The sequence below is a fragment of the Platichthys flesus genome, chromosome 20 (assembly GCF_949316205.1).
Source record: "Platichthys flesus chromosome 20, fPlaFle2.1, whole genome shotgun sequence".
NCBI lineage: Eukaryota > Metazoa > Chordata > Actinopteri > Pleuronectiformes > Pleuronectidae > Platichthys > Platichthys flesus.
The window spans coordinates 16,815,255-16,833,012 of NC_084964.1; the positions used below are offsets into that span (position 1 = coordinate 16,815,255).

The window sequence follows — 17,758 nt, forward strand, 5'->3', positions numbered from 1 at the left end:
TTTTAAATGTGTAATAGCGTTTACAAAAATGTGGTGTTGTTCCAAAACATGAGGCACTGAGGAGCCGTGAGCAGCATTGAAATATAAACACTATAGAATCTAAAAATTGAGCTGAAGCAGCAAATAAATACAAAGAAATGAAATAATTGAATCTCAAAAACGATGCAAATTAAATAAGGGTGCAAATGAGTATTGATATGTATGAGTATATATATTCAAGTATTATTGCACAGGAAAGAGTCTGTGGTAAGATTCGATTTACACGGTTTATATGATTCGAAATGTTTATTCTAATTCTATATCTTTAAAGTTTAGTGCACACTGTTGATGTTGGAGTTGTGACGTGGTGCTGACGTCACCTCACCTTTCGCTACCAGGAAGTGATTGGGACATACACACACACACACACACCCAGAGGAAACTGAAACTCATTTCCACACTACAGGAAGGTGAGTGAACCCCACACGTGTCTGATCCCTGAACCACAAACTGTATCGTATCCTCCTCTTCCTCCTCTTCTTCCTCCTCCTCTTCTTCTTTTCACTGGTAAATCGCCACGTTGCAAACAGGAAGTGAAAATAACGAGCGACTCAAACAAACTGTACCGACGCGTCAAAACAAACACGTCGTCTCCAATGGCGGTGAAAGTAAAACAACACACTTAAACTCCGCGTGACTTCTTATTAAACGTGTTGAACAACGTTGTGTTACCAGTATGAACACGTCAGTATAATGGTAACAACACATGAGTAAGTAGAGCTAAATAAAGTTGTGTTGTTATTTGAACACGACAGTATAATGTGAACAACACACCAGGAAGTAGGAGCTGATTAAAGTTGTGTTGCTGTTTGAACACGTCAGTATAATGGTAACAACACATGAGGAAGTATGAGCTGAATAAAGTTGTGTTGTTGTTGCTGTTGTTGTTGTTTGTGTGAGCAGCCTGAGTGTTGAAATGAAGGTTGGTGGGAAGATTCTGGCGCATTTTGAATCGTGCAACTCACCTGTGGACAAGGAGGGGTTCCTGTTCAAGAAGGTAAATCAAAATACCACAATATGCTCAAGTAGATCATGTTATATTTCAAAACAGAAATGATTCTCCTCATGACTTGCTTTTGTCTGTTTTATTTGAGCTCTATTGCATGTGTACCTTCTCCTACCAGTGGTGGTAAGAGGCTGGTCTGAGGCACCAGAACAGGGCCTAAGCACAAGATCCATAGAGGCTAGAGTCCACCTCAAAGATGCAAAGATGCCCGTGAGACAGGGTGTGAGATGCAGGCTGGGACAGAGGACACTGACAGGCAGAACCAGGTGGCTGTGATAGTGTGCAGGTACATCTGTGCCGGGTGGGGATTAGAGGTGCCCAAGTCCCAATGGGATATACATGTACCCCCGGAGCTAAGATCCTGTGGGACTTCAGATTCCAGTGGTGGTGGACAAAGAACAGAACTGGGGAGATCCCAGCAGGCAGGAAAAGGGAGCGAGAGAAGATTGAAGGGCTGAAAGAGCAGCTAGAACAGATGTGGAAGGTGAAATGAAACGTGATCCATGTGGTAGTGGGAGCTTTAGGGGCTGTGACCCCCCCTCAACTGGGAGAGTGGCTCCAGCAGATTCAAGGTCATGTCCAGAAAAGCACAGTCAGCTAACATACCGGCAGAACCCTCAAACTCCCAGGCCTCAATGACATTTCAGCCCTAATAGGTCAGATAAACAACTCTGTAGTTTCCTGGAAGCTTCTGCAACATTTCACCTCCCTGTTCGCTGCTTACTTCACCCGCACAGTTGTGTAATAAATTGCGTAAATGAGTCAGTAACCGACTCAGTAACTGTCTCGACTGCACACAGGGTGAGATAAAGACTTCCTATTCGAAGCGCTGGTGCGTGCTGAAGGGGAACCTCCTCTTCTACAAGGACCGGGCGGCCGACTGCGACCTGATCGGAGTGATTGTGCTGGAGGGCTGCACCATCCAGCTGTGTGAGTCTGAGGAGCCGTTCGCCTTCTCGCTGGTGTGGGCCGAGCCGGGCCTGCGGACGTACAAGTTCGCTGCCGAGGACCAGGCCGGCCAGGAGAGCTGGATCAAAGCCCTGCTGTCGGCCAACCACAACTACCTGGCGCTGCTCGTCATGGACCTGGAGAATAAGTACAGAGGTGAGCGGCAGGAAGCTCCGGGTGTCTTTATCTCTGTGGCTGAAGCAGAGGGGTCTGTGTTGAGGGGAGCAGCTGTGGGAGGAGGCGTGTGCGTCACTGTTTACCACATCAGACACCATGTACACGGTGGTACAGCGTTAAAAAACACCTGTCACATTCCTGTAGATACAAGTTTGAGAGCTGTTAATTCAACTCTGTACTGTTGTTCTGTTGTATTTGATTTTAAAATTCTTACTGTTTTGTCGTTTGTTTGTGTGTGTGTGGAACAATCACACAAAAGAGTTGAATCAGTGTCTCTTTGTTTACGAGTCAACTGAACATGAACCTGATGAACTTAACAAAGGTTGTTTTTTACTGCAGGGTCATTTAAAGGTTATATGAGACAGGTGTTTGTATGTAAAGTTACATATAGTACATTTAATTAAGTTTGTCATGTTCCTGAACGTGGATAACATGTGATTTTGACTCGGGGGGCAGAGAGGGTCAGTCATTGCTGTCACTTCAGCTGTTTCATCATTGTTCTCTGTTTCTTACACAGATCTTTTAGCCGAATTACCCGGCGAAGCGACAAACCCGTTCACGATGCCAAATTTCAGCACATTAGAGGCCGGATCCTTAGCAGCCTATCAGAGCAGACCCCCCTCAACGCCGCCCCTGTTCGCACCACCAGCCGTGGTGGCAGTCCCCGGGCTGAGCTCCGGTCCGATGCTTCTAACTCCGACCATTCCTGCCAAAACAACCAGTAAGAGATCGCCCAAGCTCTGGCCGAAGAGGAACGCCAACGTGGTGCCGATTAACGCCCCGGCTCCGCCCATGGGGGAGTGGTCAGCGATGTGCTTGGAGGAATTCAGTAAACTGCATGAAGATTTTGGAAGAGAAGTCAAAGAACTGATTTTTAATTGGTCAAAACGAGGACAAGCGGGTGAAGACGTTCAGGAAGAGAACTTGATCGATTTTGGTTAGATCGATGAATGCGATGGGTCTAAACTTAAATTCCAGTAACTTTGGTAACATTGCAAAGGACCAATGTAAATAGGTTTTACAAATATGAAAAATATTTTTAAGATGTAGTTTTTTTTACGATGTGATAGAGTCAATAAATGATCTGTGACCTGATTCCCTATTGATTACTGTTGCTTATGATAGTGACGTGAATCTCACACAAACGCACACACACACAAACACACCATACATTTCTTCAAAAACCTTTTAACAGGGGCTGTATGGTTATATTCTTCAATAACTAGAAGGTAATCATAATAGCACAATAGCATAACAGCCAATAATAATTTGAGTAGGACTGGACAATAAAATAATATCAATAATTATCGCGGTATATTTAGATATATATTCATCACTAGCTTTATAATTAAAATCAAATATATATCTATATAATAACGATGAATTGTGTAAACACAGTGAGGAGGTATAACAAATTATTGACTAACCTCACATTTGTAAAAAGTTTAGCTGTTTATCAATTATGTGTTTGTCATTCTCTGACCATAAAGAAGGGTTAAAAACCACAACTTTCACTCAGAAGCAATAATAAAATTAAAAATAGAGTGGCATCTATCGTGATAATTGTTGATATTTGCTGATTACTTTTTTTAAAATGTTGGTATCGTTATGGCTGATATTGTCCAGCTCTTACTTTGAGTCCTTGACTAGAAAAGTTGTTTTTCAATACGTAAGAAGCACAGGGGTTTTATACCAGGTCCTATTTACCAATAATCAGATCTTAGTGATCCCTTAGTTGACCGATTTGACTGTGCAGGACTAAATTAGACTTTCCGACCATGGGTAAAATAAGGCTAGCAGTTGCATGGGGGGCAGCGCAGGCCAAGAAGGGTGAAGTCTGGTGAATTTTCTCCGTGAGTCAAAATGGCTGATAAAGAGAACGGCGGGGGGGCGGCGGGGCTATTTCAGTCTGTCCAGCTGTCTTGTTTTTATGGTCTTTGACTGAGCTTGGTCTCTTTCTCCCTCTGTGTCTCTCGCTCTCTTTTCACCTTCAAGCCCCACACTTGACATGGTCGCTCCCCTGCACTAAGCCCTCCGTGCACAACGTTTCACTGTCGACTGATTCTCCTGCAAACGTCTCAATCAGAGGAACCACACGTAAACATTTGTACCTTTGGGAAAAATGAGGTCGTATTTTTTTGCGACTTGAAATGGTAGGCGTACCAACGGCTGAGGGAACAGTATCACTGGTCCCAATACATACCTTAGCTGTACGGTGGTGTGATTGATGGCAGCCTACGTAGCTCATATATGGAGAGAGGTGGGTGGACCGGAGTCCTCCTATTCTAAAGCAACTATACTGGGCGCCTGTAGCAGCAGCACCCAAAATTAGTGCCTCCGCAGTGGGAAAGCTGCTCATTTACTCCAAACACCACAATCTCAGGGAATCAGAAGTCAGTGAAGGATCTTTAAATTATGTCCCATGATACTTAGCTTAATTTATACATATGTTTTCTAACTGTGAGTTTTTTGGAAAGTCTACATGTGCACAAAATAACGAAAAACATAAAATACACAACCAGCAGGCTGCTTGTAGAAAACACAAAAAAAATCAACAATGGATTGAACAAAGCGCTTCCACCACTTGTGTCAGTAATAAAAGGTTGTTTACGTTTCTCATTGATGAAAGGTCACTTGTTGCTGGACGACTAGTAGTAGTCGTGTGTCATTATTGGAGCGGGACCAAAGCGTATCGGCCAAATGATTTCAAGTTTCATGACTGTTAATGATCCCCGCTTCATAGTGAGACCAAAACCTCAGACCAAACCTTTCATCTGGACAGGCGATGACTCCAGGATATGTTAACTGCAATTACACGTCAGCGCCTGGTGGAGATCAGGACCGTTAATTCGTAGAAAGTGTGGTTGACTGCAGGATAACTTTCCCGGTTGCAGCAGCGGTTACCTATCATCGTGTACTGGGTGTTTGTTCTCCCTCGCAGTGGATATCAAAAACCAAAATAGCCACAACAAAGACCCCTGAGGAGGAGGAGAAGGGTATTGGGGGGGGGGGGGGGATTTCAGTTGTCCCTCAGCATGTCCTGTCTGTCAGTTTGGCCATATTAGTCCACAGATGTCACCAAAGTCAGGCCTCTGTTGGCATTGAATTCACCTCATTCCAAGACTCCAGTGGCCTATTTCGGAGCATCGGTAAGCCGATCCGTCCCGCAACCTCCTCGCTCCTCCCTCTTTCACTTACTTTCCTCCGGCTCTGTTTTCCTGCCAAACCTGATGGTGCGGCTAAAGTTAGCCCCCCGTGGGCTAGTATATAAGGCCCCTAGAGTCCATTGCTTACATGTCAGTCACATCGTCTTTGCGTAGGCTTCTCTTCTTGACCATCAACAACAACCCCAGAAACTTGAGAGATGGTGAGTGTGGAAGAACGGCCTCTAGGGATCTAGGATCTGATGAGGTGAAAAGCATCACTTGATGTATTTGCTGCCTGGATTACCAACATCCCACAAACGTCTCTTAAGCTGAGGATGTGGACCCAGTCTTACTTTAACCTGCTTGCTTGAGCCGTTTGGCTTAGGATTAAACTCTGAAACGAGCTGTTCTGGGATAATTGGCTTAACATCATAGTCCCCATAGATTTGATTTAGTCATTAACCCTAAACTTATAGATTTAAAATACTCTGTTTTATTTTTGCACAGAAAACAAATCACCTCCTGCCAAGACTGTTTTGATTCTTATGGCAGAATCAGAACAATTTAATCATTATTTGGGGCTTTATTTGTTTGAGTAATTTGGACCTAGAGATATCTTAAACCTGCACCTGTGCATCCTTTGGTGTTTGACAACACACAGCTGTTAATATCTTTATATTTTTCTGTGAGATTGCCAGGATGTATTTATTGTTTAATTTTTTATTTGTTTCAATTGTATTTTCCCTCTCATCTTTTCCCAGGCACCCAAGAAGGCCAAGAGGAGGCAGCAGCAGGGTGAGGGTGGATCCTCCAATGTGTTCTCCATGTTTGAGCAGAGCCAGATCCAGGAGTACAAGGAGGTAACGTCCTCTTCCCCAAATGATCTCTTAATGTTTTTCTAGCAGTAAGATTTTAGTTCCTTTTGGGTCGTGTGAGAAGAGGGACATTTAGTGGCGCTGTCATTTGACCTCAGAGATAAGCCGAGGAGGAAGCTATAGAGAGATGTAGACCTGATCGTCCCCGTCAGCATGACAGGACAGTAAATCAGAACTTCTCTGGTGACGGCAGCTACCTCTCCCCGGTGGCAGCTCAGTAATCTGCCACTGAGACTGGAAACAGTCGCTCTGTGACCCCACTGGAATGCCGCCCAACAGCTGGTGGGCAGTGACATAAATTCGAAGCAGGAAGTCGCAATCAAGGTCCAAAGAACAAAGGCAAAAATATAAAGGTTATAGATCTTACGTTGAGTCGACACAGGGAAGAAAGAGGGGCGCAAAATGTTGACGCTTTATTAGGGGGCTTTACTTTGGTATGCAGGTAGAAATAAAAGAACAAAATGGCTGATGTCAGCTGATCCCTTAGAGGCAACACAAGGTGAAAGAATATTTGGCGCAGGTTGTTCTGTCATGAGACGAAGCAAGGGGTATGGAGGGGGTGGGGTGGTGGGGGGTGACAGCTGTAATCAATACCTTCTCTTTAAATGTCGCAAGGGGCTTGTCTGAAATTCCTAGACCGTTTTAACACCTTAGAAAGACAAGTGGTGGACCAGCTGCCAAGTCCCAAAAGGTTTCCAAAGCCATCTTTGGTTTCACTGGCGGCTGCGCCCAGCTCCGTGGGCCGAGAAGTGGATAACAGCGCCACGTTTACACGTTTGCGTTGGCCGGCTACCGCACGAAATAATTATCACAAGCGATAAGGACCTCGTTAGAAATGTGAGGATGTGTGTTTTTATTTCTAATGAGCTAAGCATGTAGATTAAAGGTGTCGTCTTACTTGTTCCATGGCAGGCTTTCACAATCATCGACCAGAACAGAGATGGCATCATCAGCAAGGACGACCTCAGGGACGTGCTGGCCACCATGGGCCAACTGAATGTGAAGAATGAGGAGCTGGAGGCCATGGTGAAGGAGGCCAGCGGCCCCATCAACTTCACCGTTTTCCTGACCATGTTCGGCGAGAAGCTGAAGGGTGCGTCGACGCAGATATTTAACACACAACTTCTTATCTATTTTCCTTTTCTTATTTCATCAAATACTTGGAACTCCAAGGGGCACGTTTATCTTCCGACCCGCCCAATGAATTCGCAGTTCATATAAATTTGATTTTTTTATCCTTTACTCAGTGCAGATTTTTCCTTTGCATTTATTATTTCTATTTGGATATTTCCGCACATTTATTACTCATATCTTATCAACTAATGATGCTGTCTGGTCTTGTAGGTGCTGATCCCGAGGACGTCATCGTGAGCGCTTTCAAGGTCCTGGACCCCGAGGCCACTGGCTCCATCAAGAAGGAATTGTGAGTTGTTTTTTCACTTTAATTCACAGCTTCTTCGTCTGTTCGTCTTGAATCTGGACACGACAGCTCATGTTTGTTTTTCCCCTGCAGCCTTGAGGAGCTCCTGACCACTCAGTGCGACAGGTTCACCGCTGAGGAGGTGAGCTGTTCTGTCTTTCTCTTCCCGTCGGGGGTTCACATTCTGTCGTTTTCCCTAAGTTGTCCAGGATTGTGAATCTTTAATTTCTCCTCTGCAGATGACCAACCTGTGGGCGGCTTTCCCCCCAGATGTGGCCGGCAATGTTGACTACAAGAACATCTGCTACGTCATCACACACGGAGAAGAGAAGGAGGAATAAATCGTCCCCCTTCTCTCATGACCTCTACCTCCGTTCAAGCTCTTTCACGCCTCAGCATCAACTCACTCCCTCTTCTCCAGCACCCAGGCGTCCTCGCACACACTCACGCCCTGGCCCACTCGTTCCGCTTGCCAGCTCACTACGAAAAGACTTGTCTCCTTTATCGAGATCCTCAGTGAGAGGAATGGAGGCTGTGGGGGTGTTTGTGTGTGAGTACCAACAGGGGGAGCATGGGATTATTTTTCAATAAAAGATAATCTTGTGCCAGTTAACCTCTCTCTCCATCTCTGTCCCTGCCTCTTGTTCCTCCTGCTTTTCCTCCCGTTGCTCATTCTGCTCCTCTGCGTGGAGGCGGTCAGTCAGGGAACGTCTCTCAGGGTGCAGCGGTTCTTGCTTGAAACAAGTGAGCAACCTGACCTGTGTGCCCTGTTAGTCTCAACCTGACACAGAATGATTGACGGGTTTGTCCCTTCAAATGTATGAGGGAGGGGTGCACAGTGAAAGAGTGGGAGTACTGTGCTATAATAGTTTCCCTACCCCGGCTCTTATTAAATCTGTCTCTCTTATACACATGTATACAAGGAAGAGTTGCAGTGAGAAGAGGAAAGTAAATGTAAATAGAGAAAGAGATGGCGAAAGAGGGTGAGCAGGAGTGAGGAAAGAAATAAACAAAAGTAAAACAGCTTTGTTTTGGACTCTTCTTTCTCCCACTCACTGGTGTTTCCCCTCCTGTTGTTGTCTGCGCCTCCACTGTAACAAATAAAGAAAGACAAATAAAATACATTATCTTTTGTATGCTATTGTGTCTTGGTTTGAGTGGGGCTGTGGGTGAAAGCTGACTGACCAGGCACTACGCTGACTTCAAAAGGTCAGGATAGGATCAGTTTAATGGTGATTAATATTTGTATATCATTTCTGGCCAAAAACTTCTGAGCTTTAAAGTCTATTCATAGTCCCGACATCAGTGCAGAGCCATGCTGCATCAGCTATAACTGTACAAGAGAGTGGGTCATAATAATGAAAACACCCAATCATACACAGAATACATACATACAACACATTTCCCTGTGGATCATGAACCACGACTGAAATGAGAACAGGTTGAGATTCTGAAATTCTGTCAATAATGGTTTGCTGGATCAAATTCTGCAAACATGACGACTTCTGATCGGGAAATATAAACAAAATAAAACAGTTTAAATAAAAGTTAAAATGAGTGTAAAACAGTTTTCATTTTTAGCTTTTCACGCAGGCTAAGAGTAAAAGTCTCAGAATCAGAAGAATTCATTTATTTAATGAGTAATGGACATTCAAGTTTGTCTGAGAATTAAATTTACTGACATATTATATTGTTATTTATTTATTATTTTTGATATTAAAAAGTATTTTACGACCATTTCATATTTATTTATATCTAACCTCAAAGATCAGGCAGTCACGTGACCAGGTGACGTAACCAACCAAAACCGGAAGTAAAACCGGAGGGAACAACACGTTCACGCCTCAAAATAAAAGCACAGAATAGTATCTGGGAGTGAATCTACAGGTGAGCAGAGGAGATTTCGTGTTTTATTTTGAAGACAGAAAGCGGAAGCAGTGTGTGTTTGTGTGCGTATGTGATCAGGGGTCAGTGGACCCACAGTCCCAGTTCAACACAACCGGCCCAGCTCGTCTCCGCTGAACCCAACATGGCTCCACGCTGACGAGCACCGGCGGCATTGGAAGACCGAGCCGCTCCTCCGCGAGTCCCGCCCGGGCCGAGACCCACCAGCCCGCCAGCCATGGCCTCGGCGTCCCCCCGCTGCACATCTGTCCGCCCCCCCGCTCTGCTGGCCGCGGTCGCCCTGCTCCTGCTGTCGGTGACCGCGGTTCGCTCCTCTCAGGGCGACAAGGAGCCGGTGTACCGGGACTGCGTGAAGCTGTGCGTCCGGACCAACTGCACCGGAGCCCGGCTGCGGGGCTTCCAGTCCGCCCAGCCGCAGTACATGGCGCTGACAGGTGAGAGGTAGCTGCTGCCGCCAGGTGGGTCAGGCTAACGGAGCTGGCTAGCACCCTGGAGGCTTCTGCCCCCCCTGTGATGATATACATGTTTACATCTACTACACGTGTCATCAGCTGACTGCACTGTATTCACTGTGCTCTCTGCTGGAGCTGCTTCAGGACTCACAGCTCTTTAGTCCTCGCCTCGGATGTCTGCATGAAACTTACGCTGATCTGTGACGAACTGGGTTGAAACTGTCAAATCCAGTTTGACCGGCTGGTTCAGGTGCCAGTGGAGGCCCGTGCAACCATCAGTCATTAGCAGTTGTGTGCTGGTGGCACTGTGACAGATTTCAAACCACATCCAACAGCAGGACACTTCTAATAAGAGACTTAGAAGTTCAGTAGAGAGACTCTTATCTGTTAAATTAACGTTTCCATCTGAGCTTGATGTTTAAAAATTTGACTTAATTGTCAGCAAAGTAAACTGAAGTAGAGCTGAACCTTTGGCTTATCAGTCAATCACAAAGTTATGTTCAGTTCTCAAGAAGGAACACGCAACGTCCTCTTGTTCGAGCTCATGATTGTGATTTTTATATTTTGAAGCACATATTTGTCTAATTCTGACTATATTTCCTTACACTGAAGTATTGCATGTTACTTATTACTACTTACTAACTTACTTAGTATCTTATCTTAACTTATCTTAACTGTAACTAGGACAACCCAAGCAATTTGAAGACGTCACCTTGACATTGTGATGCCCCCCCCTTTTCACTATTTTGTTACCTTACACAATCAATCAAAAAAACAACAACTGGCAAATCAGTTAAAAAAGTAATATAGGCAGGGATATACAATACAACAACAATAATCTATATCTATAATTAAGGTTCAATAATGATCTAATTTGTGTGTATTTTACAAGCACAGATGTCATATTTGACTTTAATAAATATGTATATCTTATATTAATCAATTTGTTGAGTTATTTGTTGGCGACATAAGAGGATCTCTGACCCCCTCAGCATCTCTGTTGCTCCTGTGTTGCAGGTTGGACTTGCCGTGACGACTGTAGCTACCAGTGCATGTGGACCACCGTGGGTCTTTACCAGGCCGAGGGCTACAGAGTCCCCCAGTTCCACGGCAAGGTTCGTGTTCACCAAAACCTTAATCTGAAATTACTCTATATCAGACAGACTAGATTCAGGTCACAAAATAATGCTCACATATATTTGATGGTTATTTTTTGTTGTCTTTACAGTGGCCGTTTACGCGCTTCCTGTGTTTTGAAGAACCAGCGTCTGCTCTGGCCTCTCTGCTCAACGGCCTGGCTTGCCTTCTCATGCTGCTGCGCTATCGGAGCATGGTGCCACGCCAGAGCCCCATGTACCGCACTATCAACGCCTTCTCTCTGGTGGGTCCGACATGTGCTCAGTTTGGTCACTAACAAGAACAGTTGCTCACTGTCAGTTTTCCAGACATTTTACTAGAGGGCCGGCAACAAGGTTTTTTGTAAATGTCTGAAAGCAGCTGACTAAGACCTGTGTGTTTCTTTTCTTTAGGTATCTCTCAACGCCTGGTTTTGGTCCACAGTGTTTCACACCCGGGACACGTATCTCACTGAGGTAATGGAAATCAGTTTCTCAGAGTTTCTTTAAGTTTATGTTCATTGAGTGGAAGTCATTTAAAAAATAAGCTTTTATCAGCAGCCTGTCAGTCAGATTTAGAGCCTCGTGAGCAGAAAGAGAGCGACACAGGTAACTCCATCTGACTAATGTCAATTGAATCCTCTCTCAGCTTTTATAGCTCCAGTTGGTTGTAATTACTACTGAGGAAAATATTTATCTGCTGGCGGCAGCTTCTCCTTGTTTATATGGAGGCTATGGAGTTTCCAATACTTAGACAAGCAACTTGACTTAACAGGGGACCAGTTCATTAATTGTTAATTGGAAATTAAACCTCTTAACTGCTGATTTGCCTTTCCCACTGCCATCTGCTGAGATCAGTGTTCTGCTCATCAGCTAATGAGTTAAGCTAATCACTAACAATGCTGTTACCCTAGCCCCCCCCCCCCAGCTGTTGCTCTGTACTTTCTGTTACATATATCACAACAGTCAGTTTTTCTTCTCTTGATCCGTGATGTTGATTTCCGACTTCACTAAATGTTTTTCCTCTTTCAGAAAATGGATTATTTCTGTGCAACAGCTGTGATTCTTTACTCAATCTACCTGTGCTGTGTCAGGTGAGCTATAACACAAGGGGAATATCTCATTTAGTTCATGATCCCTGTTTGGACAGGGTTGTTTGTTTGGCCTGTGGTAATGATGGTTCTCTCTGAACTGTGTTAACCTGTTTATTAAATGTTGGGTGAAGATGGTCTCAGTAAGCAGAACATGAAACATAGAATCAGTTGTTTTTGTTGGGCTTTATGTTAATGAGTCCCATCCAGAAAGGATTAAATAGATTTGTTATTATTTACATAAATAGAAACCACTAATAAAGTCAAGAAGCCTGAAAGAAAGGGAAAAAAGAAGTGTTCTCTGTTATTATGAGCATTTTAGTCTCACTCTCATTCCCGTAACGTTATTTATATTCACTCTGGTCTCACTTGTCTCTTTGACAGAACTGTGGGTCTGAGGCGACCCGGGGTCTCCAGCATGGTGGGAGTCCTGCTCATCCTGGCCTTCACCTCACACGTGTCCTACTTGACCTTCGTCAGCTTTGACTACGGCTACAACATGGCTGCTAACGTCAGCATAGGTACATCCCTTTTGTAATTGGTTGTTAGTAATGGTTTGTTTTTAATGGTTGTGTTATTTTTCTCGAGCGCTCCCTGACTCCACCTCCCTCCCTCTCTCGATCATCCCAGGTATGGTGAACCTCCTGTGGTGGCTGTGCTGGTGTTGGCAGAACCGGCGGACGCTGCCGTACTGGTGGAAGTGCGGCCTGGTGGTGGTGCTGCTTCACGGCCTGGCCCTTCTGGAGCTGCTGGACTTCCCCCCGATGCACTGGGTTCTCGATGCTCATGCTGTGTGGCACCTCAGCACCATCCCAGTGCACTTCCTTTTCTACAGGTTCGACCGCTCATTTGCCATCTCTTTGTTTCATAGTGTCACTGAGGAGAGACAAAACATATTGGGAGAGAATAAAAAGCAAGAGTACATAGATAAACACCTGATGATTCATCCTTACTCTGCTCCTCCTCCAGTTTCCTGATCGACGACAGCCTCTACTTATTGAACACAGAGAAGATGGGAGTCAAAGTCGAGTAGGAGGAGCCCAATGCCTCTTCACCACGCCGATGCCCTCACTCCCCTGCGACCGGGGCAGCTGGAAACCCAAACACGGAAGTAGCTCAGCCTCCCAGATGACATGCATGACACCGCTAGGACTTCCATCGAAGTAGCCTCTGTTTACATTTATCCTGTTTGCAAATTTCTGGTATTTATTTCCTTCTTTTTTTTTTTTTATGAGAATTATCACCGTTGATGCTTGTTCGTCTTAACTTTGCCTTGTTCTCACGTGTGCTACCTTTCTTTTGCCATCGCTCCCACTGTAAAACAGGATGATGGGAAAATGTTTTGTATTCTCTGCCACTGCAGAACCAGTTTGTGACGCTGCGGATCAATATCCTGTTAACTGTGACTCTTTGTTGCTTCTGAAATTGATCCCTGAAACCATGTTTTACCTTTTTAGGTCTGTGCCACCAGCTTCTTGTATCTGCACAAGCGGCAGTTTGCTGTTGCTGACAATAGATGGCACCAAATCACTTGCCAGGCTGTTGTTAACCTGTTTCTGGCTGGTACAGTTTGAGTCCAGGGTCCGTCCGTGCCAAATGTGGACTGGCAGGCCCAGCGATGGGTGTTGGGAAGGGGGGTTACAGTGGGGGGGTCGGCTGACTGCCAGCAGATTGATCTAGAGAGAGTGAGAAGGGGGTTTATGTTTGGAGGCCGTTCTAGCTGACTGTGTTTTTTATTCCCTCTCTTCTCACCATCACACCTTTTATTTCCGTGCCTCTGATGTTTCCATCGCTGCTTTTCTTTCTCATGTTCATCTGTCTCATTTTAGATTCTCCTTTTAGCTGCATTTTGTTATTTTCCACTGTTGTCGACCTATTTGTGCTGTATTCTGTTGACACTTTTACTTTGATTACTTGACTTTTAATTTGGGTATTTTGGGGTATTTCTGATGATGATGATAAAAGTGTTTATTTTATTCACCTGGATTGCCTTTAAGTGTGAGGTAGGATTTATGAACACTGCAACAGGAAGTGCTTTTCTTTCCTAATAAATTCTGGAGGTAGGAGGTGTGTGTGTGTGCGTGCATGCAGGTGTGTGTGTGAGCGAGAAAGAGTGTTCAGGCGTTTGACGTCCATTATTTTGATTTGGCTGGATTTGCCGCTGCAGTACATCCCCAGAACGACACACACACAACCAGCTGCTTCACAGAAAACTGCCCCCATCATGTGAAACACTCCACGCCCCTCCATGCCTGCCTTACATCACAACCTGCCTTACATCACAACCTGCTTGTCCAAGACCATGTTTCCACTGTTTGGATGAAATCCGTTTCCATCCAGCAAAACCCTCGAGTTCCCACCGTGTCCATCTTCACCCCTCAGAGTTTCCCCTCCATATGTGCACTTTATGGGTGTGTGTGTGTGTACTGTACATGCGTTTTTTTGTTTGAAATACTGCCTCTACCGTTGTATTCCTGTGTGAGAATGTGAACAATGACCACTCTGTGTGTACACGTTGCCTTGACTGGACATTGTGTTGTTTTGTCCATGATACACTGATTATGTGTGCATGTGTTTGAGGGAGGGAGTGAGCTAGATTGTGCTCGACCCTTTTGTAATAGTACTCATGTGTAAGTGTGTGTGTTGGACATTCGCTGAGTGAATGTGTGTGTGAGACGATGGGTAAATTTAGCTTTGCTGACAGCCTGTGAGGGGGGGTGGTGGGGGAAGACAGAGGACAAAAGACATGGAGAGGTCGTCACTGGTCCTGGTGGCAAAAAGGAGACAAGAAACAATAAATAGCTCATATTGGTAAAGGTGTATTTAATCAGTTATTGTGTATTGGACATTTGTGAAATGGTGTCGATGGAACAATAAACACCTGAAAAGCCCATTTGAGCAAAATCTAATTTCATCACTAATCTATTAAAACTGCAAATACTTTGTCCACCTTTGAGAATTAACCTGAAGTTATTTGTTTCTGGAGGAATTAACATCAAACTCCACTTTGTGCTCTGTACATTTCACTGTTCTTTCTTCTGTCTGACTCATAACCATCTGCTGCCCCCTGCCTACTGCCTTGCACCCCATCACCTCTCCTCCCGAGGGCACTTTCCTCCTCCTCGCACCGATTATTTGACCAAAAAGAGAAAAATATTTAACAAGTCGAACAAATAAAAGTGTTCTTTGTTGTGAAGGACTCAGGCTCTGTTGTGGTTTTTCCCCCGACATGATGATGTGATTCGTGTCTTCAATTTCAAGTTGAAGTGCAACACCCTCCATCTCATACACACCCATTTAAATGTACTAATCTTTGAGCAGTAAGTTATTGACAGAGGGTTTTGTTGGGGTGGGGGTGTTTCCCAGCATCGGAGCCCATCATGGCCTGTGGGGGGGTTTTCACTAGTGACGAATGTAATCAGCTGTTCTAGCCCCCCCTCAGCTTGGGGGCCCTAGATAACTCCCCAAAGCAGAAGCCACAGCGTCTTGATCACCACCTGGTGGCCGGCTACAGTATTGGTACACACACCCCACCTTCTCCATGTTACTGGATGGGACATGGACCAAAAGGTAAAGTCAAAATGAATGAGATTTTAGGCATCTCGTATCACACTGATTTAAGAAATTGAATATAAAATAATCCTAGTGATGTTTTCTCTTATGTGTTTCATCTAAATTGAACAAGTTGTTTATTTCTTACCCTTGAATAGACCCTTTATATTTAAATACTTCATATTTATCTAGGATCGCATGTTTTTTACAGTAGCCCAGACTGGACAAACTAAACACCCTTTGAGTTTTTATGACAACTGACAGCTGCCACAGGTTATCTGTCATGTTTTAAAGGGGAGGGTCAGGTGAGGGCTATTCAGCTGCAATATGCAACTTCACCACTAGATGTCCCCACATTCTACACACTGAACCTTTAAATAACGCTGTAAAACCTACAATTTACTCTGGAGTGAATGAATTGAATCCTTCCTCTCTTTTTCCACACCCATCTGAAGGTCTTACTGACCTTGTGCCAGAATTAAACGCACAGATTATTTGTCATTATGTGACGAATATCCCAAGGTCTGTATTTGTTATGTCTGTCAGACGATACTGCACATTTAAAAAAACAAGCCTCTCTTACACATTTATTCAGTATGTGTAGTCGTTGTCCTTGAGCTCTATGAGTTTTATACAGTATCACAAGCCTCCTCACTTTTCTACCCACAAGGCCCCCAAACAAATATTCATTATTTATGCATCCAAAACATGAAAGCTAACTATTTGAAACCCTTCTCTGTGTTTATATGGGTTTTACTATCTCTTAAGAATTCAAAACACTTGATTTAATTAATTTGACTAAAGTTACTATATTACTATATTATAGTATTATTATTTTACGATATTTAAAAATGAGTAAATCGCACACCCAGTATACTGAACACGCTCAGTCCCCTGAAGGCCACAGTGGCACTCAACTGGGCTTATTATTGTGGGAATCAAACATTTAAACACCAGCAGAACCACTAACCCTCGCCTGGGACTCGTGTTCTGTCTGGCTCAGTCAGTAACTTTTTGTTGTTTCCTGATAGCCTTGTGCACCACGTTGGACTCTGACCCTCGGCTGCCGTGGGTGGGGAGACTGGACAGATTGGGATGAATGGAGGTTATTCTTCCTCCTTTAACTCCTGATTTGTGATGGCGAAGTGAAGGGCATGAGAAAAGTAGAAGATGCTCTGCAAACTCGCCTGGCATGGAAATTTCCCTTTAGAAAAACCAATGAAGCACAAAAACCCATTGGTAAAAAAGTAGAAGTGAAAAATCCATAATTAAGTTGTATTATATTAGCATAAAAAGTAATATTTGATAATAACACAGAGAGGAGGCCTCATTGAAGAGGGACTCTGAGGGAAGTCAGATGAATTATGGTTGTGAGGTGAGTGTTGAATAGATGAACAGACTAGGACTGCACTCAATAGAGCACATACCTCCACCAACTGTCCTAAGTATGTCTAAATATGTAGATACAAGTCTTAGACAAGTCTTGAACTGCGTTGTGCATGTGTGAAAGATAAAGTCCGGACCCAATCCTCCTGACTTCACCCGCAGGTCATGTCTGAAAAGGGCTTAGACGATCCCCTGTTGTGTTCTCACATCGACTTCTATATATGGACTTTATACCACAAGTCCAGGAGAGGAAAATGCACTTGTTGCAGAGATTCAGCTCAGATGCAAATTAAATGAAACTAGTTTCAGACTCAGTTCAACTCTGCTGATTAAATTAAACTAGTTGCAGACTCAACTCAATTCTGTAGATTAAATTAAACTAGTTGCAGAGGTTCAGATCTGAAGATTAAATTAAACTAGTTGCAGACTAAACTCAGATCTGCAGATTAAGTGTAACTAATTGCAGACTCAACTCAATTCTGTAGATTAAGTGAAACTAGTTGCAGAGGTTCAGATCTGCAGATTAAGTGAAACTAGTTGCAGAGGTTCAGATCTGCAGATTCAATTAAACTAGTTGCAGACTAAATTCCGATCTGAAGATTAAGTGAAACTAATTGCAGACTCAACTCAATTCTGTAGATTAAAT

General features: G+C 44.1%; 3 protein-coding genes across 4 annotated transcripts; all 3 read left to right on the forward strand.

Moving 5' to 3' along the window:
• Positions 1-333: 333 nt before the first annotated feature.
• Positions 334-3,265, forward strand: LOC133931860 (sesquipedalian-1-like). Of its 2 annotated transcripts, XM_062378805.1 has the most exons (4): positions 334-449; positions 943-1,036; positions 1,846-2,149; positions 2,688-3,265. In XM_062378805.1, exons 2-4 carry the CDS (start codon positions 956-958, stop codon positions 3,110-3,112), a joined length of 810 nt encoding a protein of 269 aa, XP_062234789.1. In that variant the 5' UTR covers positions 334-449; positions 943-955; the 3' UTR covers positions 3,113-3,265. The 2 variants fall into 2 exon arrangements, with proteins under 2 accessions (XP_062234789.1, XP_062234788.1); XM_062378804.1 differs by lacking the exon at positions 334-449 and having other exon boundaries at positions 456-1,036.
• A 2,122-nt stretch (positions 3,266-5,387) lies between these two features.
• mylpfb (myosin light chain, phosphorylatable, fast skeletal muscle b) lies at positions 5,388-8,750 on the forward strand. The gene is made up of 6 exons (XM_062378881.1): positions 5,388-5,537; positions 6,078-6,176; positions 7,104-7,284; positions 7,536-7,614; positions 7,705-7,753; positions 7,851-8,750. The coding sequence occupies exons 1-6, from the start codon at positions 5,535-5,537 to the stop codon at positions 7,950-7,952; spliced, it is 513 nt and encodes a 170-aa protein (XP_062234865.1). The 5' UTR covers positions 5,388-5,534; the 3' UTR covers positions 7,953-8,750.
• A 699-nt stretch (positions 8,751-9,449) lies between these two features.
• On the forward strand, positions 9,450-15,370 carry pgap3 (post-GPI attachment to proteins phospholipase 3). The gene is made up of 8 exons (XM_062378497.1): positions 9,450-9,950; positions 10,986-11,083; positions 11,197-11,349; positions 11,498-11,560; positions 12,116-12,177; positions 12,559-12,695; positions 12,805-13,009; positions 13,144-15,370. Exons 1-8 carry the CDS (start codon positions 9,734-9,736, stop codon positions 13,205-13,207), a joined length of 999 nt encoding a protein of 332 aa, XP_062234481.1. The 5' UTR covers positions 9,450-9,733; the 3' UTR covers positions 13,208-15,370.
• The last annotated feature ends 2,388 nt before the right edge of the window (positions 15,371-17,758 follow it).